Source organism: Podarcis tiliguerta, assembly GCF_965153285.1.
Source record: "Podarcis tiliguerta genome assembly, chromosome: 8".
NCBI lineage: Eukaryota > Metazoa > Chordata > Lepidosauria > Squamata > Lacertidae > Podarcis > Podarcis tiliguerta.
In genome coordinates, this window is record NC_139541.1 from 53,583,070 (window position 1) to 53,609,789 (window position 26,720).

Sequence of the window (26,720 nt, forward strand, 5' to 3'; positions counted from 1 at the left end):
TTTCTCTTGCCTAAAAATTGCAAATAAATCTATTTAACTAGATGAGCAGTGTGTGTGTGTTTAAAGTCCATGTCTCTGCCCTGGGCCCGCACCGTGTCTCCTCCACAGAGGCAGAAAACCCACCCAAGGTTTGCAATCACTGCAACAGGTAACTGCCAAGATCAGCGGCTGTTGACCCAAGGGGGTCTGGCCCTGGGCGCCTCCTTGCTTTTCCGAGGCCGCCTGCCGTCCTGGGCCTTCTCAGGCGGCCACACTACGTCCTGAGGGGGGGGGGGGCTGCATCTTCCAGGGGGAGCTGGCAGCATCATTTTATGGAAGAGGCAGCCTGGTAAGCTGCGCCGCCTTGCTCAACTGGCAGCAGACGGGGCGGGTGGGTGTCTAGCTTCGGAGAGTCTGTAGAGCAAGGAAAGGGTTTGCAGCCAGTAGCCGCTCCGTGGGGGGGGGGGGGGAGGCCGGTGGCAGGAGCCCGGAGCCGCCCTTCCCGAGCCTCGTCGGGGCCTGGGAGCGCCCATGCGTTGGCGGCCTCCTCCTCTCGCCTTCCTGCACCCGCCCGGGAGGCCGGAGCCGCCAAGGCAGCCGCGGCCAGGCCGGAGGCGGGACCCGTCTTCTCCCCCCGCCCCGCCGTGCTCAAGGAAAGAGGCCTGCAGGCTCCAGCGCCGCCGCTTCCTCCTCGGCTCGGTTCCTGACGCTCCCCGGTTGCGGCGGGGGCTGCCGGCCGGGTCCGGGCGACCCTCTCCCTCCTGCAGCAGCAGCGGGGAGTGCCGCCTGCTCCGCCGTCCGCGCAGGATGGATCAGTCGGTGCCCATCCAGGAATCGCTCTCGGCGGGGGAGACCTGCCTGGTCGTATCCTTTGGGGGCCGCCCCGGGAAGGACCCAGTGGGAGGGCGGGCAGTGTGGGGCGGTTGTCGCTCGCCACTCCGGCACTTTCCGGCCCCTTCCTTGACCTCCGGCTGCAGGCGGTGCAGGGGCTCCTGGCTGGTGGGGAGAGCCGGCTGCTGGGCCTGGTGGAGAGCCACGGCAAAGCCATGTAAGTCCGCCGCGCCCGGCAGGTGGGACAGGTGAGACAGGTGAGGGCAGGAGCCGGGCGTGGAATGGAGGAGGCGGGTCTCTTCCTTCCTCCCCGCCCCTCCGTGCGGCTGCTGCTGCTGCTCCTCCTTTCCCGGCTCCTCCGTCTCGCGCGGCCCCGGAGAGGAGCAGGTTCCCGGGAGCGAGCGGAAGGGGGCGCTGGGCATCCCAGGAGGGGGCCGGGGGAAGTGGGCTGCGGAGGGAGGAGCGGGCTTGGGACAGCAGCATCTCCGGGGTGCTGAGACGTGGTGGGCGAGGTGCTGGGGCCACGATCCTGGTCTCTGATGGGGAGGGCGCGGGATCTCCCGGCTCTGTCTCCGCAGGATCTGCCTGTACAGCCACCGGCGCATGGCCATCACCGCCGAGGACGTGCGCCTGGAGAAGGTCCTGCTCCTGCAGGAAGGCTTTGCCGTGGAAGAAGGTGAGGGCTAGCTCTCCTTTCTGGCTTATTGACTTCGTTGCCACATTCCTCTGCAGGGAAGGCTCCGCTGCCTCCTCCCCCCACCCCCATCCCCGCGAGTCGGGGCTCTTGAAATGATTCCCGTTGACCCACTTGAGTAGGAGGAATCCAGGATGAATGATCCCCCAAAGAGCCATGTAGTGGATGCACTCTTTGGGGAACGTTGTCACCTGTGTTTCTGTCCCTTGACAGACCCCCGTCCCAGATAATAAATAATCAGTGACCAGGCCTTATGGGGGGAGCTTAGGGGGACCCCTTTGGTGGCATTTCCACCAACCACCTGCCAGGCAGCTTTTAAACTATCTTTTGTATGTTTTTAGCTTTCTGTATTTTATATGTGTTGCTTTAATTTGTGTGAGCCACCTTGAGTCCTGGGCTAGGAAGAAGACAGGATACAGATAAATAACTAAAATAATAAAAATAATAATTTCTCCTTTGACAGTCGCCGGGGAGAATGACCTGCACATTGTAGGTAAGCATTTGCTGTGGTTCTTGTAAACAATGATTCCCCAGAAGTGTGATGGTGCCTGCCCCTCTTTTCTGGTATTGCTTCACTCACGCCCTGGCAAGCAGAGCTGGGAGCAGCACCAACGGGGCCATGGATTGTTCTCCACACTACACAAATAACCAAACTGTTGTACCTGGGAAATGCTACAGCATTCACTGACTGGGCAACACACAGGCCCAAGCCAGCCAGTTCCCACTGAGATAAGCTCCTCTGCTTGCTTCCTTCTGCTTCCACTAAGTCTTTGTTTCTTATTTAATTTCTCTCTCCCTTCCCGCCTCCTGCCTTCCTCCTGCCCCACCCTCTCTGAATTCTGAAACTTCACCAACCACACACTTCAGAGCCAATCTCTGTAACCCATGTGGGCTGGAATATTGCTTTTTGAAAGATTAAAACTTGCCTTGTTTTTGTGTACTAGGCACACATGTGGAGCTTTGCCTGAAGGTGCTGCCACTGATCCCCACTGCTGCGTCCATATGTATATTGTTCATTTTATAAGTGTGCATGGTCCCCTTCAATACAGATATTTCCATGGTCGCTTATGGGGAACGAAAATGATGCAGCCATTGGCTTCTGGGTAGCTTTAGCTGTGCCCAGGTTTGTCCATGCTGCTGCGTGGTGGGACAGCAATAGGAGAGCTCCTGCAGCTTATTCTCCAGAAATGCTTCTCCCAAGGTCAGCCCACAAAGTTGTTTATGCTGCTCTCCTCTCTCCTTCTCCTATAGGCTCTGATGTCACTGTCCAGATAATCTCAAGCGACGCCAACTTGCTAGTGCAGCTGCCTTTTGGTTCCCAGACACAGACTTTCTTGACAGAGGTCAGGAAGCGCTGCAGCCCAGCAGGTACGAGACTCTGTTGCTGATGGGAGGGCCTCAAAGTTTGGGCTACATTTGATTTTGCAAAGGACTGGAGTGGGGGTCAGTGTTGAAGTCCTGAGGCTTGTATGGGAGCTTGCCACAGTGACCAATTCTTTAAAAGGCTTCAAACCACCATATACCGTACTACACTGATGCGTTCCAGTGCTGCATTTCATGATAAGAAATATGGTTTGGGCTTCCAAGCCCTGAGATTCCCTTGGTCACAGAGCTTGGCAAGGTTAGAGGTTACATGTTGTGCAAGTAGTCTTACAACCCACTGAGGAACAGCTGGAAGTATCTTGGTCCCTGCTGCTGGCAAGGGCGTTGCTTGGATCCTCCTTGTTACAACGGCTCCACTGTTGTTACAAGGCTGCTTGGTTGTTTGCAGTTCAAAATGCTGGTTGTGACCATAAAACCCTATATGGCTTGGGTCCAGGCTATCTGAAGGACTGAATCTCCCCAAATTAGCCTGCCTGGGCTTTGAGATCTTCTAGGAAGGCCTTTCTCTCAGTCTCACTACTTTCACAGGCATGCTTGGTGAGGACATGAGAGAAGGCCTTCTTAATGGTTGCTCCCAGATGGTGGAACTCCCTTCCACAAGAGGCTAGCTTTCCTTTAGCCAGCAGTCAAAAACTTTTTTGTTTTGACAAGCCTTAGGCCACTAACTGGCTGTTGTGGTAGGGTTTCTGTTTGTTTTTTTTAAATGATATTTATTAAAAGTTTTATAGTTACAGAAGAAAAAGAAAAAAAGAGAAAAAACACATTATATATATATATATATATATGCAGGTTTTGGTGTCCTCGGGTGTCTTCCCGTGTAAAAGTTGGGGTGTCTAGGCGACGTTTCGACGAGGTCTCACTCGTCATCTTCAGGCTGGTGCTTTCGGCTTCTTGTTACTGGAACAGAGCAGGATCTCAGTGTTTGAGTTCCTATAAATACTGTTGAGGAGGTGTGGTGTATAGCCTCCAATGTTCTGGGCAGAGAGGAGGTTCCCAGGCTAGTGTGCCTTTTCTTCTTTTGTTCCTTAATTACTTGAGGGATATCTTGAGTGATTTCTTGAGTGATTTCCTGAATCCTACTTAGGTGGGTCATTAGGTGTGGATTAGTTGCTAAAGCCTTCGTGTCTTGAACTCTTGAACTTTGTGAAGAGTTTTTCTGAGAAGATGGCTGTACTGCACTTGGTTGTGCTCTGGCTTGGCTTCGTGTATAGGGGCGAGCTGTGGTTTTGTGGCCTGTGCCAGCCAGATCTGTGTAGGGATTGCAGGGGGGTGCAGCATCCGGAGGTGCCACCCTGGTTTGGCTACTGGATGGTGTCTGTAATTTATCTGTGGAGAGGGTCTGGGTTTGGGTCTGGTGTGGTTGATTGGTGATGGCGTTCTGTGTGCCTCTGGATCTGGTGTCAGATTTTGTGGGGAGGGCTAATTTCCAGATGTCTGGCAAGCGGGATGTGTCGTCACGCTTGTTCATGTTCTTTATTGTTCATAGAAACAATAAAGAAGCAAAACCTACAACCCAATGACCTACTTGTGAGCTTCGATGTTGTATCTCTCTTCACACAAGTGCCCATTAATGAAGCCTTGACAGCCATTCAAAACAAATACAATCCCCCCGAATACATCTTGGACCTGACCAACCACTGCCTAACCAACACGTACTTCATCCACAATGGACAAAGATACAAACAGATAGAAGGAGCACCTATGGGATCACCCCTCTCACCGGTCATCGCTAACCTGTACATGGAACACTTTGAAACCAATGCTTTAGACAAGTCAGAACACAAACCCAAACTTTGGCTCAGATATGTTGACGACACCTTTGTAATTTGGCCACACGGGAAGGAAAAACTGGATAGCTTCCTCACACATCTCAACAGCCTACACCCCAAAATACAATTCACTATGGAAATAGAAGCCAACAACCAACTTCCCTTCCTTGACGTCCTAATCTACAAAAAACCTGATGGCTCCCTAGGACACACTATCTACCGGAAAAAAACACACACCAACCGCTACTTACATGCACAATCACACCACCACCCTGCACAAATAAACTCCGTAGCCAAGACTCTCATCTCCAGAACCAAACGCCTGGCTGACGAAGACCACTTGACAACTGAGTTACAGAATCTCTCAAATGTGTTAATTGCCAATGGATACCAGCAAAACAGGGTTACGAAGCTAATCCAAAAAGAAACACCCCCCAAAAACCAAGACACAGAAGAAAACAATGGCATAGCCCTCCTTCCTTATATCAAGGGCACTACAGATAAAATTAGCAAAATCCTCCATAAACACAATATCAAAACAGCCTTTTGCACCAACCAAAAAATAGCCAATATCCTCAGAAACCCCAAGGATAAAATTCAGTTGGAAAACCAAGGGGTCTATGAAATACCCTGCAAAGTCTGCCCAGCCACGTACATTGGACAAACAAACAGACGAATAAATGCACGGATCGCAGAACACAAGAATGCCGTCAAAAAAGAAGAAAAAACTTCCTCTCTTTTCCAACACATGAAAGAAACAGGACACGAAATTAATTTTGCAGATTCCAAATTGCTCTTTAACATGGAACATCACCACAAGAGAATAATCATGGAAGCCATCGAGATAGAGAAACACCCTCACAACATGAACAAGCGTGACGACACATCCCGCTTGCCAGACATCTGGAAATTAGCCCTCCCCACAAAATCTGACACCAGATCCAGAGGCACACAGAACGCCATCACCAATCAACCACACCAGACCCAAACCCAGACCCTCTCCACAGATAAATTACAGACACCATCCAGTAGCCAAACCAGGGTGGCACCTCCGGATGCTGCACCCCCCTGCAATCCCTACACAGATCTGGCTGGCACAGGCCACAAAACCACAGCTCGCCCCTATACACGAAGCCAAGCCAGAGCACAACCAAGTGCAGTACAGCCATCTTCTCAGAAAAACTCTTCACAAAGTTCAAGAGTTCAAGACACGAAGGCTTTAGCAACTAATCCACACCTAATGACCCACCTAAGTAGGATTCAGGAAATCACTCAAGAAATCACTCAAGATATCCCTCAAGTAATTAAGGAACAAAAGAAGAAAAGGCACACTAGCCTGGGAACCTCCTCTCTGCCCAGAACATTGGAGGCTATACACCACACCTCCTCAACAGTATTTATAGGAACTCAAACACTGAGATCCTGCTCTGTTCCAGTAACAAGAAGCCGAAAGCACCAGCCTGAAGATGACGAGTGAGACCTCGTCGAAACGTCGCCTAGACACCCCAACTTTTACACGGGAAGACACCCGAGGACACCAAAACCTGCATTCCTGTACCCGTGAAAATCTACGAAAGCAAATATATATATATATATATATAGGAAAAAATTAAAAAATACATCAAAAAGCAAAAAAAAGAAAACAATATCTCCACCCAACCAGAGAAAAAACACAAACATTTAAAAACACATCCTTTTTTCACATCTCTATCCTTCAATGACTTATTTCCTCGACCTCCACCCACCTCCCTTTTTTGTATTCCAGTTAATAATTAAGTCAGCAAATCCTTTCCATCTTTCACTACTTACTATCTTTTAATTATCTTAATCTATTTTAACCTTATCTTCCCATCAAAATCTAAAAATTTATCTATACTTCAATCTAATAATAATAAAAAAAACCTTAAATCTTAAACCCTTAAATCCTAAAATCTTAAATCCTTATCATATTTCAACTAAAGTCATATAAGTTCATTCCACCATCTCTGTTGTGGTAGGGTTTCTGAGCGGTGGTGTATGTGTGTGTTTGTGTGGTTTTAAATGGTTTTAAGTAGTTTCAGTGCTGTTTGTAATAGGGTTAGTTTTTAATGTCTGTATTGTTTGTGCTTGGTTATACCATATATGTTTTAATTTATGCTGTGAGCTGCCATGGGTCCTGCATTGGGAGTATAAGTCAGAATATAAAATAAACAATTAAATCCTCTGCCTGTGAGAGGATGACCTGGAGAGAGCAAGTGAGCAAGATGCATTTGTCATGGTGGGACAGATCCGGTGCTTGCTTGCTAGTGCAATGGGGCCTCCACTAGACTTGAAAGCCCCTCTCCTGTGTCACTCTAGGGCAGGATGGCAACAAGACAGCAGCAGACAGTTAAGACAACAAGAAGGAAGAATCCAAACTCTGCCTATGTGCTGTTGTAGTTGAATGGAAAGACTAACCAGAAAGAGAGCCTCCGAAATATATCTCAGTGCAGCACAGTGGATCATTCTACCTCCCTCCTTCCATTAGTGGGGTCCTCCTCCTACCTAATTTATTAATTTCTTTTTTAAAAAAATAATTTTTATTCACTTTCCAATAAACATTTTTTCCAAATTTAACATTTGTTTTGACATAAACATCTTTTTGACTTCCATCAGCCTATCTGAAAATTCTCCATAATCTCACTACGTCTCACATTTCTTACATTTATATTGCACATTATATCTCTTAATCTTAACCTTTCTTTTAAACAACATTTCTATCAGTCTTTTTCACAAAGCTTCTTGAAAGCCAACAAGCGTTAGTTGCTCCTCACATTCAGTTTTGATATATTCTGTAAATTTACTCCAGTCCTCGGAAAATCTCTGATCGCGTTGGTTCCTTATTTTTCCAGTCAATTTGTCCATCTCTGCATACTCCGTCAATTTCATTCTCCATTCTTCCTTGGTCGGCATTTCTTCCTGCTTCCATTTCTGGGCCATCAAAATTCTTGCTGCTGTCACTGCATATCTAAACAATTTCACATCTTTCTTACTGATTTCGTTCCCTACTATCCCAAGTAGAAATGCTTCTGGTTTCTTAATAAATGTATATTTCAACATTTTCTTCATCTCATTATAAATCATTTCCCAAAAGCATTTCGCTTTTTTACATTCCCACCACATGTGATAAAATGTTCCCTCTTTTTCTTTACATTTCCAACATTTGTTACAAATTTTATACATCTTACCAAGTTTCACTGGTGTTACGTACCATCTATACATCATTTTCATTACGTTTTCTTTTATTGTAGTACATGCAGTGAATTTCATTCCCTCCTCCCACAATTTTATCCATTGATCGAATTGAATATTATATCCAAAATCTTTGGCCCACTGAATCATAACCGATTTCACTTCCTCCTCTTTCGTATGCCACTCAAGCAATAATTTATACATTTTTGACAGAACTTTAACATCATTATTCAGAATCTCTTGCTGAAACCTCGATTGCTTTTCTTGGAAACCTCTCTCCAACAATGTCTTTTTAAACATCGCATTTATCTGGTGGTAATGCAACCAATCATATACATTTTTCTTAACTTCTTCATATGGTTTTAATTTCCATTTATTACCTTCTTTCACCATCAGATTCTCATATGTAATCCAATTCCCTGACATATTGACCTTTCTTACACTCATAATTTCCAATGGTGATAACCAGTATGGTGTTTTGAATTCTAAAAGGTTTTTATACCTATTCCAAACCTCATTCAGCGGTCCTCTAAAGATGTGGTTTTCAAAACCTTTGTGCACTCTATACTTTTCACACCATATTTATTAATTTCATAAAATTTACACACTGCTTGATTGCAAACAACCTAAAAGTGGTTTACAAAAAACAACAACAACCCAGGATAATATTATAAATAGGAAGCATTAACAACAATAATTTAAGACTTAATAGAAGTAAAAATAACTATAAACAAAAACAGATTCAAATTCACATCAGCTTCATAAATATCCGGGTAGGATAGTCTAAACAGAAATGTTTTTAGCAGGTGCTGAAAATAGTAGGGTGAAGGCGCCTGCCTGATATCCATAGGCAGCGAGTTCCAGAGTGTAGGCGCTGCCACACTAAAATACTGAATTCTAACAAATGTGGAACGGTTATTATTATGAGGCATCTGTAATAGTGCCAGTTCTGCAGATTGGAGCAGTTGACTGGGTGAACAGGAGGTAAGGCAATCTCATAGGTAAACTGGTCCCAAGGTGATAAGGGTCTTAAAGTAAAGGTAAAGGTACCCCTGCCCGTATGGGCCAGTCTTGACAGACTCTAGGGTTGTGCGCCCATCTCACTCAAAGAAGCCGAGGGCCAGCGCTGTCCGGAGACACTTCCGGGTCACGTGGCCAGCGTGACATCGCTGCTCTGGCGAGCCAGAGCCGCACACGGAACGCCGTTTACCTTCCCGCTAGTAAGCGGTCCCTATTTATCTACTTGCACCCGAGAGTGCTTTCAAACTGCTCGGTTGGCAGGCGCTGGGACCGAACAACGGGAGCGCACCCCGCTGTGGGGATTCGAACCGCCGACCTTTCAATCGGCAAGTCCTAGACGCTGAGGCTTTTACCCACAGCGCCACCCGCGTCCCTGATAAGGGTCTTATATCCTAATAATAACCCATGGAACTTAACCTTGAACTTATGCCATGAGTGACTTCCCCCTGTCCTGCCCAGAAGTACAAGGGGCTGCCACTTTCCTCTCCCACATCCATCAATCTCTCTCCCCCACCCCTACTTACCCCAAACCCTTAGCCTTCTCACTCCCAACTGCGGTGAAGCTCAAGCGCACTTGATCGGACTCTTTTAGCCTTTCTTCCCTCACCCCTTAATGTTCCGCCAGCGGGACAGACGCGTGAGTAGAGCTGCTGGCACGACCAGTATTATGTATGGCGGGTCGTCAGCGCACACGGAGCTTCCCAAAGCATGAGGGAGCCGGTCCGCTTGCAATGCTCATTGTGATGATCATGACCATCAACGATTGAATCAAGGCATTTTTAGCCGCGGCAGCGCGAGGCGAGGGAGTCCGCATCTTGCCATTCCTCCTGTGGGGGCGCTGCTGAGCTCTGCTGGGCTGATCTGGATCCGCTCCACCCTCGGGCGGGGGCGTTTCTGGAGGCGAACCCCCCTGTGATTGGCTGAGCCGAGCGAAGGGTGTGGCCTGGTGGGCAGCCGCTCCTGGGATTCAGACCGGGCGATGTGCGCTTCTTGGCTGCGGCGCGCAGGTAGGAAGAGGCGCGCGCTGAGGACTAGGCGCTTGATCGTGACTCGGGAGGAAGAGAAGACCCGCCGTTGCCTGAGGTGGACGGCCGGCCGGCTGGCTAGCCTACTGGCGGGAAGCTCCCTGGAGCGGGGGGTTCTCCAGACTGTGCCCTACCTCGCAGGGCCGTTGTGAGGGAAGCAGGGCCGCCACCACTTGCATAGCCTGGAGAGGCGGCACCATACTAGAGCCTGGTTAAGGGAAGGAAGATGCTGGGCCCCTTCCCCGACGCGCGCCTCAGCCCTAGGCCAGCCCCGCAGGTGCTGGCTGGGCGGGGGCAGCCCCGAGGCGCGCCCTCTTCCTGCTGCTCCGGGCTACCCGCCTTTTCCTCGGCTGGCGCTTCTTCCGCGCAGGCAACTACTCAGGAGGAGGAGGAGGATTTCGCCCTTGTACTTTGGCTGCATTTTCCACACACCCAAAGCGGCTTTTGCCCTGCCTGGAGGGATGGAGAGAGCCGGGCTCCTCTGGAGGGAGGAGTCGTGAGAGATCCGTTGGCCCGGCGGCAGGAAATCCTTTGGCGGCAGTGAGCCGCCTGTCCGCCTCGGGTCCCTGGTTGCTCCTGCAGCAGCAGCAGCAGCAGCACCTGCTGGTTCCTGGCTGGGAGCCCATTCCGCCTGCGGGGAAAACGGGGAAAATGCTCTCTGGGCGCGGTGGGCTCCAGGGCTAAGGCCCCCCCCCAACACTTTCCTTCTCTGCCGGAGCAGCCCCCACCTGCTGTCTGGCGATGCTCCATGTGGAGGCAGGAAGCTCTTTGCAATGTTGCAATTTCAAGGCTCTTTTCCCCAGTCCCAGGCACGTCAGGCTTCAGGCTTTCCTGGTGGGTGGGGGTGGTGCAGTCCCCCACCCCACCCGATGCTCTTGCCTGGCCTGGACTTGTCTGCAAGGGCAGCAGCGGTTGGGTTGCTTCTGGCCTCAGAGAAGTTCGGCTGGTTTCTCTCCCTCCACCCCAGTGCCTCTTCCTTTCGTCATCCTGCAGAAAGTGGATTACCAACAGGAGCGGATGTTTCCGTTTCAGCCAAAAGAATATAGAGATGTTGAAAGTGGAGCTTACTCACAAACACTTGACCCGTAGTCTACTGAAAGAAAATTCTTTACAGACAGTATTCCTCATTTTGGACACTGGGATGCTGGGCTTTAGGAGGGAGCTTAACCTGCTGTTTAAAAAAGTTCAGGGTTCCTAAAGCATTAATCAGAACTCAGTTTCAAATATTCAAACTTCTGAAGTTTGAAGGTTTGCTAAATTGTGACTGTGGTTGCACTTCTTTTTCAGTACCCTGGAAGACCCCCCCCTCCCCAGTATGTAGATCCATTGGTTCCTTGAGCTTTGAAATGTGACTTAAAACAAAAATACAGCACCATCAAAAGCTCAGTATCTAGGAATGTAAGAGATTGTGAGTGATTGGTGTGTCCGTGTGCTATTTGTGGACTCAACCTCCCCCGCTCCATGCTGCTGAATCACTTTAGATGTTTCTGGCTTTGCTCAGGCAGGCTTATCTGGTGCAGAGAGGGTTGCAAAATGGGCAGCTTTGCCTGCACCCCGTGATTTTAATACTCTACTTCTGGCCTGGAAGAAACATAATGTGAAAAACTGCTAATAACACCGTTGGCATTCGGATAATCTGCTAATAACACCGTTGGCATCTGTCTGTCTCAGGGATTGATGGAGGGGTGTGCTTTTGCAGGTGAAGTCAAAGACCACTTGTAATTAAGTAGTCTAAAAAACCAGACATTGTTGTTCCTCTGGGGCACGTGATTGTCCTGCTGCCTGCTTTTCAGACAAGTAAGGGGTGGCAGAGAAAAGGTGGCTTTTGTGTAGGACCAGAACATTAATCCATTGGAGAAGGCAGGAGTGGGAATTTGGATCTGGGAGGCTGCCATTGACTATGCTGGATCCTCTTCCCTAGCCCACAGGACTCGCTGCTTCTGCTCTCATTGTGGCCTGTGGCTCTGATCTGTGCTAAAAGGCAGCTTGCTCGCTTTCCTCCCAAGTTCTCCATCTTGCTATGTTCATCTTTTTCCGCTTGGCCATCCCTGAGACCAACTGTGAGGAGCGCAGCATTCTGGCAGCCTGCCCTTTCCCCCACCCCAAGGAATGGTGTAGCCGAGATAAGGAGGAGCCTCCTCCTCCTCTGAGAGTCAGCCTTGGGCAGGCTGAGATTTCCCAGGCACTGGTCAGAGACAGACAGCTTTCATGGGCTTCCCTTCGCTTCTAGGAGTTGCTGGGAATGAGGACCCAAAGCAGAAAGGGAAACAGCCACCAGCTATGAACCAGATGGACAGCACAAGTGGTGCCAGTCCTGCTGCCGCCGTCCCCAAGTAAGTTGAACATGACAGCCACAGCCAGCCTTGGAAATATGTAACGTAATGGGGTCAGAGTGCCTCTGTGCCTTTTGCTTCTGGGGTTGACGGCTTGGATTGCAGTTCAGAGAGTGTCTTTTTCTCAGGCAGACTTCCCAAAGTAAACAGGAGCAGAACCTCCCTGAAATTTATTTTACTATCCCTTCCCTCTCACTTTATAGCAGTGGTTCCCAAACCTTATCTGGCCACTGGCCCCTTGGTTCTATAAAAGGCATTATTCAGAATAGTGGTTTGCATGACTCACTAAGGAAGATAATAACATAATAATAGCACACAGTAACAATTGCATATTTATTCATAATCCAATTACAGTGGTACCTCGGGTTACATACGCTTCAGGTTACATACGCTTCAAGTTACAGGCTCTGCTGACCCAGAAATATTACCTCGGGTTAAGAACTTTGCTTCAGGATGAGAACAGAAATCATGCTCTGGCAGCGCGGCAGCAGCAGGAGGCCCCATTAGCTAAAATGGTGCTTCAGATTAAGAACAGTTTCAGTTTAAGAACGGACCTCCGGAACGAATTAAATACTTAACCCGAGGTACCACTGTAGAACTAATTGGTTCAACAAAATGAATGAACTTGATCTAGTGTTACCAACTTTTCTAAGTCTGATAGTCATTTGCACCTGCAGCACTCCTCCCCCCCCCGCCTCTTAGTAACCCCTACGCAGGGAATCCCACAGCCCCACAGAGGGCACCACTTTGGGAACCACTGTTTTAAAGAGTAACCTGCCTGACAAGTACTATAGCAATTTGGAAGCAAAGGACAATCCCTACCGTGTGCTTGTGCAAGGCTCCCAAATTGGATTGGGCCCACAGTTGGGCCACTCCAAAGTGCCAGATAAGACCCTGTATCTAATGGGGGGGGGGCAGTCCTCACCTGTCCTCTTGCAGACCTGTAAGGGGGGCAGTGGTCCTGTCTTGAGGATGCAATCCTCGTAAGTCTAGAACAAAGTGGGCTTTCCCTCCTGGCACTGACTCAAGGCAGTGAGGAGGAGGCATGTGGGCTAGTGTTGCAGCCCCACTCTGGCCCTCCTTGTGCCAGCGTGGGGCTCCTGGCTCCTCTTTGCTTTCTGCCGATAGCAACAACACCTGAAATAAACCAACCCCTGCCCCCCTCCCCAATCTCCCTCCCTCCCTCTGCCCTTTCCTCTCATTTCCAGGCCCAACAAGCCCAAGAATGACATCACCAGCGAGATGGTCCGGTCCTCCAGTGTGCTGGTGTCAGAGGAGATGCGGGGCTTGTCCATGCAGACCTTTGGGCTGAGAGACACCATCATCAAGTCTCAGCTCCTGCAGAAGGAGGACGAGTACACATACCTCCAGGGCTTCAAGTAAGGGTGATTCTGAGAGAGCAATGCCGTGTATGTGTGTGTGTGTGTGTGGCAAAGGCAGCTCCACGCTTCCCCTAGGGGGACTCCTTGAATGATGCTGAGCCTTTTCCACCATAAATGCACAAGCCCCTTGGCTATTTGCCTACTAAATTTATTTATTTATTGCATTCATACTCCACCTTTTTCTTCGGTGAGCTCAAGGTGGCATAGGTGCGTGTTTCTCCCCTTCCTCATTTAATCCCCACGATGACCTTGTGGGGTAGGGTTTGATGAGAAGCAGTGACTGGCCCCCAAGGTCTCGGTTTCATAGCTGAGAGGGGATTCAAACCCTGGTTTCCCAGGTACTAGACCAACACTTTAATCATTGCGCTATGCTGGCTCTCACTTGGGTGGGTGGGCCTGGGTGTAGAAATGGCAATGGGGTTCCTCCTCCTCCTCCTGTGCTGGTGGGGCAGAGGTGGTTGGCAAGATCCGGAGCAAGATTTTGTGTGTTTCCTGGCAGGTTTTTCGTGGGCACATACAACGTGAACGGCCAGTCGCCCAAGGAGACTCTCCAGCCCTGGCTGAGCCACGATGCTGAGCCCCCAGACATTTATTGTGTGGGGTACGTGTGAGGTGCTTCTTATCCATTTATTGTTATGTTTCTCGTCCACCTCTTATTTCCTCCAAGGAGCGAAAGTAACATGCATGGGCCATCCCCTCCTCATTCTGTCTGTACATCAGCCATGCGAGGTAGGCGAGCCTGAGAGGCAGTGACTCAGTCTCAGGTCACCCGGTGAGCTGGGTGGGAGGGATTTGCACCTGCCATCCCCTCCTGCCCTAGTCCTCCTCCTCCTCCTCCTCTTGATGAGCATTGCCCACTTGGATACACGTGTGAGAGCACTTGAACACTTGGATGCCGTCTGGTTTAATTGACCCTTCATCTTTCTGCTTCACTAGGTAGAGGAGGTCTCTTGCTCCTGCAGTGCCTCGCAGCCACAGGAGGCAGTGTTGGCCACCAACCTAGACTGCTTTAAAAGAGGATTGGACAAATTCATGGAGGGTTACCGATGGCTATTAGCTTACAATGGCTAGGCTCTGCCTCCAGAGTTGGACGCAGCAGTGCTTCTGAATATCATTTGCTGGAAACCGCAGGAGGAGAAAGTGCTGTTCTTGTGCTCTATTCCTGCTTGAGGACTTTCCATGAGGGCATCTGGTTGGCCGCTGTGAAAAGAGGATGCTGGACTCTATGGGCCATTGACTTGATCCAGCAGGTCCTTCTTGGGTTCTTCTCCATGGAGGGAGGGTATGCCCCTAGCTCATGGTTTGCTCTCTTGAATGCAGCTTCCAGGAGCTTGACCTGAGCAAAGAGGCCTTTTTCTTCAACGACACGCCAAAAGAAGAGGAATGGTTCAAAGCTGTGACCGAGAGCCTTCACCCGGAGGCCAAGTATGCCAAGGTAAGCTGGCTTCAGCTGCTGAGAAGTGCCAGTGAGGCTCCTCTGCCCCTTCATGCAGCCCTCTGTGTGTGTGTGTTTGGGGGCGGGATGTTCTGCAGAAGAGGTTAATGGCAGGGGTTGGGGACAAGGGGACTCTGCTTTCCTGTGAAGGACTGTAAAAGAGGCTCATGCCTTCTTCAAGTCCTCAGGTCATGAGGAAGGCAAAAAGGGGCCTTCTGCAAGGGGGGGGGGACGTAATTCCATTTTCCTTCCAGGACAGCAGCCAGTGAGGTCACACCTGGCATATTGGCAAGCTGTCACGTTAGCAGAGGGCAACCAATAAAGGGCATGGAAAACAAGCCTGATGAGGAACAGTTGAGGATGTTTAACCAGGAGAAGAGGAGACTGGGAGGTGATATAAGAGCCATCTTCAAATATCTGGAGGGCTGTCACATGGAGAAAACTTGTTTTCTGCTGCTCCAGGGGGTAGGACACGAACCAGTGGACTCAAATGACAACAAAGGAGGTTTCGACTAAACATTAGGAAGGACTTTGATAGTAAGGTGGTGGAGTCTCCTTCATTGGAGGTTTTTAAGCAGAAGTTGGATGGCCATCTGTTGGGGATTGCTGAGCTGTGATTCCTGCATTTCAGGGGTGTGAACTAAATGGCCCCAAGAGGTCATTTCTCTACAGAACTATTATTCTATAGCCTTTGTGTATTTGTTTCCCTGGTTAACATGCAGGTAAAGCTTATCCGGCTTGTTGGGATCCTGATGCTGCTCTACGTCAGGACTGAGCTAGCTGTACATGTTTCTGAGGTGGAGGCCGAGACCGTTGGCACGGGCATCATGGGGAGGATGGTGAGTATTCATCACCCTCAAACTGGGGGTGGGCAGGGGAGAGTCTGCTGTTGCCATTCTGGGGCTACCCAGACCTCTCTCTGTGAGAGCCTTGCAGGGTGGTGCCCCCTCATCCTTTCTGGGGTGTGATGAGGCTGCTGATGATACCAGCATCTCATCTACTCTTGCAGGAGATGGACATGAGGGGGCCTCTGGGCTTTGTTTGGCTTGGGTGCCAGGCTCCCCTGCAGAACATGGGCTGCATCTGGACCCTCGAAAGGTTTTGAGGGGTCCCAACTCAACCCCACCTCCACTATTTACCAAACTTTTAAAAAAGTCTTAAAAAATTGTTACTATTATTGCATTTATATACCATTCTTCTGCAAAGAGTTCAGTGTGGTGCGCACACTTCTCCTTTGCATTTTATCTTCACAACAGCCCTGTGAGGTAGGCTAGGCTGAGAGGCAGTGACTGGCCCAAAGTCACCCAATAGAATTCGTGGCTGAATGGGGATTCAAACCCTGGTTTCTCCCTGATCCTAGTCTGACAGTGTAACCACCCTGACTCTGCACTATCTGCTCCTGTGGGTCCTCTGCAATGATTCTGTGATGCCCAAAAGTTTTTGTGAGTCACCAAAATTTCTCCTTTAATGAAAACTTGGCCATGCCCACCATTACATAGTTTTGCTTTAGCCCCTTGGCCCCCAAAAGGTTAACCACCCCCTGCTTCTTAGGCCCTCTCTTTGCACCTTCCTGCTTGCTTCAGAGAGGTCTTGGCTGGTTGCTTTGGAGTCTGTTCTGCCTGCTCCTTCCATAGCAGGCAGGGAACAGAGTCGCCACCTTCTCTCTCTCTCCCGGCTCCTCCTCTGCTGCTTCTGCTTCTGCTGCGAATGAAGGGCAACAAGGGGGGAGTGGCCATCCGCTTCCGGTTCCACAACACCACCGTCTGCTTCGTGAACGCCCACCTGGCAGCCCACACCGAGGAGTATGAGCGCCGGAACCAGGACTTCCGTGATATCTGTGGACGCATGCAGTTCTGCCCGCCAGAGCCAGGCCTCCCACCCCTCACCATTGGCAAGCACGAGTAAGTGGGGGCAGGGGGAGGGAAGCAAGTGGGAAAGGATCCAGCCTCTTCTGTGAAGTTGTGGAGCAAATATGGAAACTTGGCTTTATGGGTTTGGGAATAATAATAATTTTATTATTTATACCCCACCCATCTGAACTGTGTTTTCTGTTGTCTTCTTATGGTATGTCTCCTCAGGACCTTGTCTCTTCTCTTCACCCCCCCACCTCACCCCATTTCCCTCATTTTTAATATTTGTTTGGCTTCACGTAAATTTGATTCTATTACCTACCATTTCTTTCTTTTTTAAAAATGAAAAGCAGTTTAGGGAGTGGCTGCTTAACCCCATTCCTTCCTGCCATTTTCCCTTTCAAAGTACAACCCCACCCCATCTTGCACGGTCTCTTTCTCCCATGAAGGAGGGCGTTTTGGATGGAGAAACAGCTGGGAGGAAAGGGATTCAGCAACAGCAGCCCTCCCTTCTTGTGCTCATAGACTTCTATAGTTGCTTTTCATTTGCTTTTGGAAAAAGCCTCCCCCAGGAGACAGTTGCATGTTATCTGCTGTGTAGTTTGGTTGTTCTGCTTATTTCATCAGCCAAGACAGTTTGCCAGTGATGGGAGTCCTCTGGACTACAGTTCCCATCATGCCTGGCCTTGGCTGTACTAGTGGGATTTGGAATCCAACTGGAGGGCTACAAAGCAGCTCTCTTTGCCAGCACTGTAGTCTGCTGCCTGTCTTCCACCTTCTAGCTATGCGAGGTGGCTTCAAGTCTAGGACTTGTGTGAAGGATCATCTGTTTCCCAGACCTTCTGGCGATCACTGATTTGCTTCCAAGTTAGGAGGAGGAACTAGGAAGGTTGTGGGTGGGCAAGGAGCTGGGAACATCTCTTCATTTGCTGGGTTGACACTGTGCATCTTGGGGTTACGTGGCTGGGAATAGGAGCTGTGAAGAGCCTCAAGGGTGCTGGAGCCATTTCCTTACACCAGCGCCTCCCTTGCAGTGTGGTCTTGTGGCTGGGAGACTTGAACTACAGGCTGGAGGAGCAGGACGTGGAGCGGGTGAAGAAGCTGGTGGAGGCCCACGATTTCGCCACCCTTTATCAGCATGACCAAGTATGTGAGGGAGCTTTCAGTAGGCAGGCGAGATCTGCCTTCCAACAAGGGTCAACCTTCCAAAGAGAGAGTGCAGAGCTCTTGCAGTATTCATGGGGCCAGGGCAGGTGTTGGGGAATGCTACTCTGTTGCTGCAGCTGGTTCCAGAAAGTGGCTAGGAACGGCTGGGGAATCTTTCAGCTACAAGAGTCCCTTTACTTCTCCTTTGAATAAATGTTTCCATTCAATTTTTGAGAAATCTGTCAGCAAATTTAACAAAACACAACTGGACTGTTATTCCATCAAGACTGAAAACAGTCCTGGTGAGTTCCAAAGGAGCCTTAAGACATGTAGCATAACCAATCAACTATTTTGCTCTAGTAAGTCAGGAGTTCTAATGGATGTGGTTGGCCTGCATCAGGAGGCAGGATTTGCCGCAAGAAAGCAGGAAGGGAGGCGTGGACAGTCCCGAGGGAGGCTTGGGTTCGAAAGATGCTTTGCTGCTCAGTTTCACCTCTCTGCTCTCTTTCCTTCTCAGCTGAAAAAGCAGATGGAGGCCAAGGCGGTCTTTGAAGGCTTCCTGGAGGGAGAGATTTCCTTCCAGCCAACGTACAAATACAACACTGGGTCTGATGACTGGGACACCAGGTAGGCTTGTCAGGAGCGTCACAGCCATTTTGGGTGCTCTGTTCTTTGCATGTCACCATCTCTAACAGGGAAGTGGTGATGGTCCAGCCCAGAGGCTTCTCTTGTGCAGATGTTTCTCTGTAGCATCTGCACAAGACCAGACCAAAAAAAACATGCATGCAAAGCCATTTTAACCTGTGAACTTATGTTTTGTTTTTTGTTTTTTAACATCCAGTTAGCAGCTCTTAGAATGCTGCTTTGGAGAAAAAAACCCTGAAATACACAAGCTAGTGATGGCCCCACCTCAGAGGGCTTACAAACTGGAGAAAGCACAAGCAAAATGTTCCCCTTGGCTTAATGCCAGGAAGGGGATGTGGCAGCCCTTCCCACCATTTTGAAAGCTGCCACTTTTGGTTAGTACAGTGGTACCTCGGGTTACAGACGCTTCAGGTTACAGACTCCGCTAACCCAGAAATAGTACCTCGGGTTAAGAACTTTGCTTCAGGATGAGAACAGAAATCGTGCTCCAGCGGCGCGACGGCAGCTGGAGGCCCCATTAGCTAAAGTGGTACTTCAGGTTAAGAACAGTTTCAGGTTAAGAACAGACCTCCAGAACGAATTAAGTTCTTAACCCAAGGTACCACTGTAGTTTAAAATGGCATGAAAGGGTGTATTTTACTGGATTCATCTCACGACGTGGGAAAAATAATCTCTGTTTAGAAAGAGGCCTTGGAGATTTCTATTGCAGAAAGACTGCAGATCTAAAAATAAGCAACTATGAACTTTTGGTTACTTTTTATTACATGTTACTGTTGTTTTTATGAGATGTTATTTTTTGTGGTTGTATTTTTAAACTAAGTTGTTGTTTTTTAAAAAAGTTTTTAATGTAGTATTTTAAATTGTTGCAGTCCGCACTGAGATCTTGGAGTGAAGGGGTGGGTAATAAATTAAACTACAACAATAATGTCCCTGGACTTAGGAAGCTAACCTCTCCTGATATAGTTTACAGAAGCATTGTAATTTTATTTGGCAGTTACATATTTCCCTTTTGGGAGGTTTCCAGCGGGGTGCACTGTTCTCTTTCCAGGTTCATCCCATGTGGCTCTTAAGCCTGGGGCCGGTCCACTCACTCTCCAGAGCAGGTGAATTAATAGAACAGGAACATCCATGTGGAGTATGGGGAAGCTAATGGGGCAATGCGGACCACCATTCCTAGGACATCTCTAGAAACCGTCCCTGCAGACTTCAACTGTGGGCTGCCAGTGACTCCTACATCTCAGAAGATGGCAAGGCTTTGTTCTTGGGTTGAAAACAGCTGAAATGACCGTTCTCCTCCTTGCTTTGCCTCCCATGCAGTGAGAAATGCCGCACGCCAGCCTGGTGTGACCGGATCCTGTGGAGAGGGAAGAATATCTCTCAGCTGAGCTACCGAAGCCACATGGCCTTGAGGGGCAGCGACCACAAGCCAGTCAGTGCCATCTTTGACATTGGGGTAGGCATCCGCCTCCTTCAAGCCCGGCTGGTGTGAGAGCCTGGGGAGGGCTCCCGTCACTCTGGCTCCCTCCATTTTGCCACCCTCTCCTTCTCTTCTACAGAATCATAGAGTTGGAAGGGCACTCCAAGGGTCATCCAGTCCAACCCAGAATCCCAGCAACCTTGGCTAGCTCTGAAGCTGGCCAGAGACTGTGCTGCACAAGGAAATGCTGCATCTTCCACCTTCACCCCCTCCCTTGCAAAAAAGAAAATAAAATCTTGGGCCTCCTTTCTATAGGTCTTTCCTGTGCACCTACCACATGGTGACATCTCTCCTTATCCGCTGAGTTTATACAGTCCAGGGGTGAAAGGGCTGGAACAAGGATTATGGCTGGTGTAAGCCAGAGGAGTGGGATTGCAGGACCCTTGATCACTTTGGGGGTGTGCCCCATGGGATGCGTTTGACAGCCAGCTTCCTCTGCAGCTTGCGTGTTGGGTGCTTAGTTAATATAGCAGGTGATGCTGAGGACTCCTCGGAGGGGAAACCTCCTCCCCTCTGTCTCTCCCCCCAGTGACCCTTCTGCTGCTGCATGTTCCATTCAGGTGAAGGTGGTGGACAAGGAGCTGTACCGCAAATCCTTCGAAGACATCGTGCGCTCCTTGGACAAGATGGAGAACGCCAGCATCCCGTCGGTCACCCTCTCCAAGAGGGAGGTAGGATCTGCTGCTGCTGCTGCTGCCCTGGCCAGTGGGCAGGATCAAGAGGCTTGCTTCTGGAGATACAGCCCCACTGGGCCTGCTGGCTCAAGACCACGTATGGGGCACAGCAAGCTTGTGGCATTCCATATAACGAGCCTCCCAGCGGACCTCTTTCCCAAGCTTGCCGCTGGGACCTGGATGTTCAGTGGAGCTTTTGGGGGTCAAGCCCTTGGTTCATAGAATTGTAGAGTTTGAAGGGACCTCAAGGGTAATTTAGGGTCCAACCTCTGGCATGCAGGAATCACAGCTACAGAATCCCTGACAGCTGTCTGTCTGACCTCTGTTGGAAACCCCCCAATGAAGGAGAGTGCACCACCTTCCGAGGGACTTTGTTGCACTACCGAATGGCTCTTACCCTCAGAAAGTTCTTCCTAACCTTTAATTGGAATCCCCTTCCTTGCCCCTTGTCCCTTCCATTGGTTCAGGTCCTCCCCTCTGGAGCAGGAGAAAACAAGCTTGCTCCATCTTCCATGGAGACAGTTCTTCAGTTATTTGAAGATGGCTTTCTTATCCCCTCTCAGTCTCTTCTCCAGGCTACATATGCACAACTCCCCTTTCCCTTCCCACCCTTCTCCTCCGTGTTTGTGGTTCTTTCCCCACCCACAGTTCCTCTTCAAGGATGTGAAGTACATGCAGCTCCAGATGGCGTCCTTCACCATCCACAATGGGCCCGTTCCTTGCCAGTTTGAGTTCATCAACAAGCTGGATGAAGAAGCCTACTGCAAGCCATGGCTGATGGCAAAGCCCAACAAGGGCTTCCTTTTACCTGGTGAGCTGGGAGCTCTCTGTCTTTTCATGGGGCTTTACCACTCTTCCTGCCTGATCCTCCCCCCGGGTGACAGCCACAGATTGCTCTTGACCAGCCCAACCTGATTCAGCATCCTGTGGCTGTGTGCACCTGATCCATCCAAGGCCCTCCAAATATGCTCAGTTTGATGCAAGCTTCAGACAAATCTGGTTCAGAGCTCCAATAGCCACAGTTGCTCACAAATTAAAATATCACTTCATTGATCTGGAGAACAGCCATGTTTGTAGCAAGAACAGCAGAAGTCCAGCAAAAATTTAAAGACAGATTTATTGCGACACGAAGTACCTTCTGCATTTCACCAGCTGTCAGGGCAGGGAGGGCTCTGGGTATCCATGAGCACTCTGTCAGTGCCTTATCCAGGGACCCAGACAGTCTTCTGCCTACAGTCTTTGCACTCACAAAGCAGCCACCCCTCCCCTTTTCTTGGAGATGTTGTCAAGTGAGCAGCTCCAGGCCCCTCAGTTTGCATTTATTTACTGGTATTTGCATTTATACCCTGCCTTTTTCTCCAAGGAGCTCTAGAGTGGTGTACATGGTTTTCTCCCCTTCCTCATTTAATCCCCACAGCAACAACCCTGTGAGGTAGGTTGGGCTGATTGGCCCAAGGTTGCCGGGTAAACTTGGTGGCCAAGTGGAGATTCAAACCTTGGTCTCTCCCAAGTCCTAGTCCAGCGTTCTAACCACTGCACCACACTAGCTCTGTTTATCCTTTGAGGCCTTTGACGCTGTGGATCGTGGTGTGTGTTGACAGTGGGGCTGGGTGAGCATTTTGTGGGTTTGCTCCGGAATGTTTCTTTCAGCAAGAGCTTGCTCATCTTCCATCAGAGACCTTCCTTGTAGGGATCCATCTTTCCTCCTCTTTCTCCCCACCCCACAAACTACATGTGGTTGTGAGATGCTTTGAGGCTCAGTGTTGTCAAACTGTCCATCTTCCTTCTCCCTGAAGATGCCGAGGTGACGGTCGAGTTGGAACTGTTTGTGAACAAGTCAACAGCAACACGCTTGAACTCTGGAGAGGACCAGCTGGAAGACATCCTGGTGCTGCACCTCGACCGGGGCAAAGATTACTTCTTGCCCGTGTCAGGGAACTACCTGCCCAGCTGCTTCGGGTGCCCCCTGCAGACTCTGTGCCACATGAGGGAGCCCATCCAAGAGATGTCACCAGAGGCCATCAGGAAGCTAGTGAGTTCTTATGGCCAACCAAGTCTGCTGCCCTTCATCCCAAAGACATTTTGGGGGAGTTGGCTTGGGAGGAGGATTGCAGACTAGGTGACTCTTGGGGGACCATCCAACTCTGCTTCATGTGCAATGCTGCTTTGCAGAGGATGCTGCCTTAGACTACACAGTCCTTCCAATCCAGGACTGTTCACACTGACTAGCTATGGCTCTTCAGGCAGGGGGGCATTCCCTGTCCTACCTGGAGATGCCATTGGGAATTGAGCTTTGGAGTCTTCTGCATATAGAGCAGGTGCTCTACCACTGGGATTATGGCCTTTCTCCAACCCTGTTGCTCCCTTCCAGGTTCTGCTGCCATTGTGGTCAAGTGATGATGATGCCTCCTGGCCCGAGAAGCCCTTGGACATTCCTAAGGAGTTGTGGATGATGGTTGACCACCTGTACCGCAATGCTTGCCAGCAGGTTAGGAGGATGCCGCTGGACCTGAACTTCCTTTTGTGTGCTTGGCCTTGTTATGGGAAGAGGGAAGGATAGGAGCTTAGCTTTGGCAAAGCCCAGCAGGGGCAGGAGTGCTCATTAAATGCTGGGGAATGAACAGTATCTATGGTGCTTGCTAACTAACAAGGGGGCTTCTACACTGTTTGTGCCCTGGGGTTTGGCTGCATTGGGTTCATTGTGCCCTTGGGATGTGTGATTGTATTCATGGGTGCAGCTCGACAGGAAGGCACTTCCAGCAGATCTAGCAAAGTGAAACTGATCTTTTTTTTGCCTTCTTTGCCTTTTACTGTGGCTGCTCACGTTTGCAGGAGGACCTCTTCCAGCAGCCAGGCCTGAGGGTCGAGTTTGAACAGATCCGTGATTGCCTGGACACAGGGATGATGGATACGCTCAGTATCCTTGGAGGAAGTGTGTTTGAAAGCGGGACTGGCATTATCTTTCTCTCTCCCACCCCTTGTAATTCAGTACAGTACAACTGCATATTATGCACGATTTCAACCATATGCGGTTGAAGGCAGGCTGGTTGAAATTCTACAAGTTAAATGCAAGCAAGGCAGAGGGCTTAAATGCTCTTGCCATGCTGGGAAAGCCTTCTAGTGTTTCTGGAACGTAACCCCTGCATAAGAGGCAATTGTACTGCATTCCCTTGTGGAGTCTGCTGATTCTCTCTGCAAAGTACAGTGGTACCTCTGGATGTGAACGGGATCCGTTCCAGAGCCCCGTTCGCATCCTGAAGCGAACGCAACGTGTGTCTCCGTGTGCACGGGTCGCGATTCGCCGCTTCCAGGTGATGTCATTTTGAGTGTCTGCGCGAGCGGCAAAACCTGGAAGTAATGCGTTCCGTTACTTCCGGGTCGCCGCGGAGTGTAACCTGAAAACGCTCAACCTGAAGCTACTTCAACCCAAGGTATGACTGTGCATGTTTACCCCCTCCCTCCCTTAGCAGTTCAGCTAACCTGATCCCCATCCCAGCTACCTATGAACTGGGTTTCTGTGCCAGATGAGGCAAACATTTCTCCCCCTTATTGCAGCTAGTTGTCATCTTGCATTTTTTTACTGCCTCTGTGGTTGTGAGGCCCCCTACGCTGGGGCCTCCTTATGGATGAGTGGGCTTTCCCAGTGTCTCAGCATTGCAGCTGGCACTGGCCTCATCTTGGCGACTGCCTGTTCCTTAAACATCACTGGCCAGATGGCAGCAACCACTCGGTGGCGGAAGCTTTGCTGCTCTTCTTGGAGAGTCTCCCTGAGCCGGTCATCTGCTACACGCTGTACGACAAGTGCTTGGAGGCTGCTGACAGCCATGTGCTGAGCAATCAGGTGAGCCAGTAGAGGCCGGCTGCCAAAATGGGAGACATGGAATGCCAAGAGGCTGCCTGGTCCCTTGGTGGGGGAAGTGTGTTTGCATGCGTGAGACAGCTTCCTTCTCTGCTGTTCCCAGGTGGTTTCCACACTGCCCAAGTGTCATAAAAACGTCTTCAGTTATCTGATAGCATTTCTGCGGGAACTACTGCAGCACTCTGTGAAAAACCACTTGGATGTGAATATTCTTGGTAAGAACTGATCCTGGCTTTGGTGGATGATCCTAGGATGAGTGAACTGGGATAAACGGGGTCGTGACCTATTTGATTTAAATGTTTTGGCATGTCACACACCTGACAGGAATGCAGCTCATTTAACTATGCCCTAGAGCAGCTTGTTTCAAAACATAGGTTGAGCCAAGTGGAGGTAGTGAGTTGGCATCTCAACTCCTGTGCATTTAATTATTCGGGACACTGTGCCAAAAAACCATCAGCTGGTGCGGTGGGCCTTGAGAAGGGCAGTCATCCCCCTTGATAGCTCCTTACATGGAACTCAGATGCCACTTATGTATGCAAACACTAATGGATTTTTTTATCATGTTTCCTGTGCAGGTAGCATATTTGGGGGGCTACTGCTCCGTCCCCCTCCTGGTCACACCAAGCCAGACATTGCCGAGAAGCGGAAAGCTCAGCAATTCATCCAGCAGTTCCTCTTGCGGGAAGAGATCACACTGTGAAGGCCGAGGACTAGTAACTATAGGCAGGGCTTGTGTAAAAAATAGTTTTGTATATTCAGAAAATTAGATTTTGCAGTAATTGTGTTTTTTTTAAAAAAATGTAAAGACATGTACATACTTTTAAATTCTGGAGCACAGGTCAGGTGGGAAGAAGCAGCTGCTACTGTGTTAGCAGCACTATAAAGCACATTGAGTTTTTATATTAAACCAGCAGTCGGTCTGCACACTGGATCTTGACTGTGGTATGTCATGTTTTGTGACAAAACAATGTCCTCCTTTATCTGCCATTGCCTTAATGCTTAATCTTTGATAACCTAAATCAGCTACTTTTATAAGCAAAGAATGTAACATAAATATAATTAAACATTTTAACTTATTAACGTCCATGCTGCTTGCTCTCATTTTTAATCCAAGGAGGTGTCTGGCTTGGCAGCAGCAACACCTGAAGGGCGCCTTTGGGATCTTAACATAAGAGCATAGAATCTGCTGCATCAGGCAATGGCCCATCATGAGCATAGCCATCATGGCTAGTAGGCTTCGATAGCCCTCTGTTGGATAGAGATCAGGCGTGTGCACAAAGCTGGCTTAAAGCTAAATCTCTGGCCATTCAAATGCCACACTGGCTTCATGTCTAGTTCATGGCACTTGCTGGGAGCCTGGTTCACTCTTTTTGACTGGAGGGAGTCTGTTGATTCTCTGAATGGGGTTGGAGGCCCAGGACTGTGATCACATTTTGTGTTCTTACAAGGTATGAAGGCATCACAGCCAGGATTTGCTGCCCTGACTAGCAACAATGTTTGATGCTGTAACTGCAATGTTTGATGCTGTAACTCACTTCCTCCTTTTCAGTCCTGCCTTCCTCCTCTTAGTGGGCTTACCCTCTGGCCCTCCTAGCCTAGAAAGTTTCCTATGCCCCTCTAACACCACAGTGGAGGGTTAATGGAACACACAACCCTTCATAAATTGAAAGGAAGTGTGTGGTGGGGCTCTGAGGATGTGTGCGTAAGCCCCGTAAGAAGTGAGAGAAACATTTCTCTCCATTTTCTACACACTAAGCGATTGTGTCCCTTTCATTACCTCTTTCTTAAGTCTTCAATTGTTGCAAGCCTACTGCTTGATTATTTTGGCTGCCTGTTTCTGCCCTGCTCCCCTGGTGTGGTGATGGGGCACCTGCCAGGTTCTTTCAAGCAAAGAGCAGCCTTGATTGACTGGGTTACCACCTACACTGAGACTGGAGTGATAGGGAGTCGAGTGCTCACTTGGGGCCCCTCCAGGCAACCAGCTCATTAACGAGCCTTTTAATTAGCA

General features: G+C 49.6%; 1 protein-coding gene across 7 annotated transcripts; it reads left to right on the forward strand.

The window, feature by feature from the left end:
* Positions 1-468: 468 nt before the first annotated feature.
* Positions 469-25,796, forward strand: INPP5B (inositol polyphosphate-5-phosphatase B; the record flags this gene model as incomplete). Of its 7 annotated transcripts, none has more annotated exons than XM_083452840.1 (22): positions 511-843; positions 957-1,027; positions 1,389-1,486; positions 1,968-1,997; positions 2,756-2,872; positions 12,142-12,244; positions 13,453-13,623; positions 14,126-14,227; positions 14,947-15,061; positions 15,784-15,900; positions 16,775-16,962; positions 17,946-18,057; positions 18,575-18,684; positions 20,020-20,155; positions 20,740-20,850; positions 21,502-21,664; positions 22,650-22,885; positions 23,225-23,341; positions 23,686-23,770; positions 24,567-24,694; positions 24,816-24,927; positions 25,288-25,796. In XM_083452840.1, the coding sequence occupies 22 exons, from the start codon at positions 511-513 to the stop codon at positions 25,410-25,412; spliced, it is 2,880 nt and encodes a 959-aa protein (XP_083308966.1). In that variant the 3' UTR covers positions 25,413-25,796. The 7 variants fall into 7 exon arrangements, with proteins under 7 accessions (XP_083308964.1, XP_083308965.1, XP_083308966.1 ...); XM_083452841.1 differs by having other exon boundaries at positions 622-843; positions 957-1,058; XM_083452842.1 differs by having other exon boundaries at positions 626-843; positions 957-1,067.
* Positions 25,797-26,720: the final 924 nt, after the last annotated feature.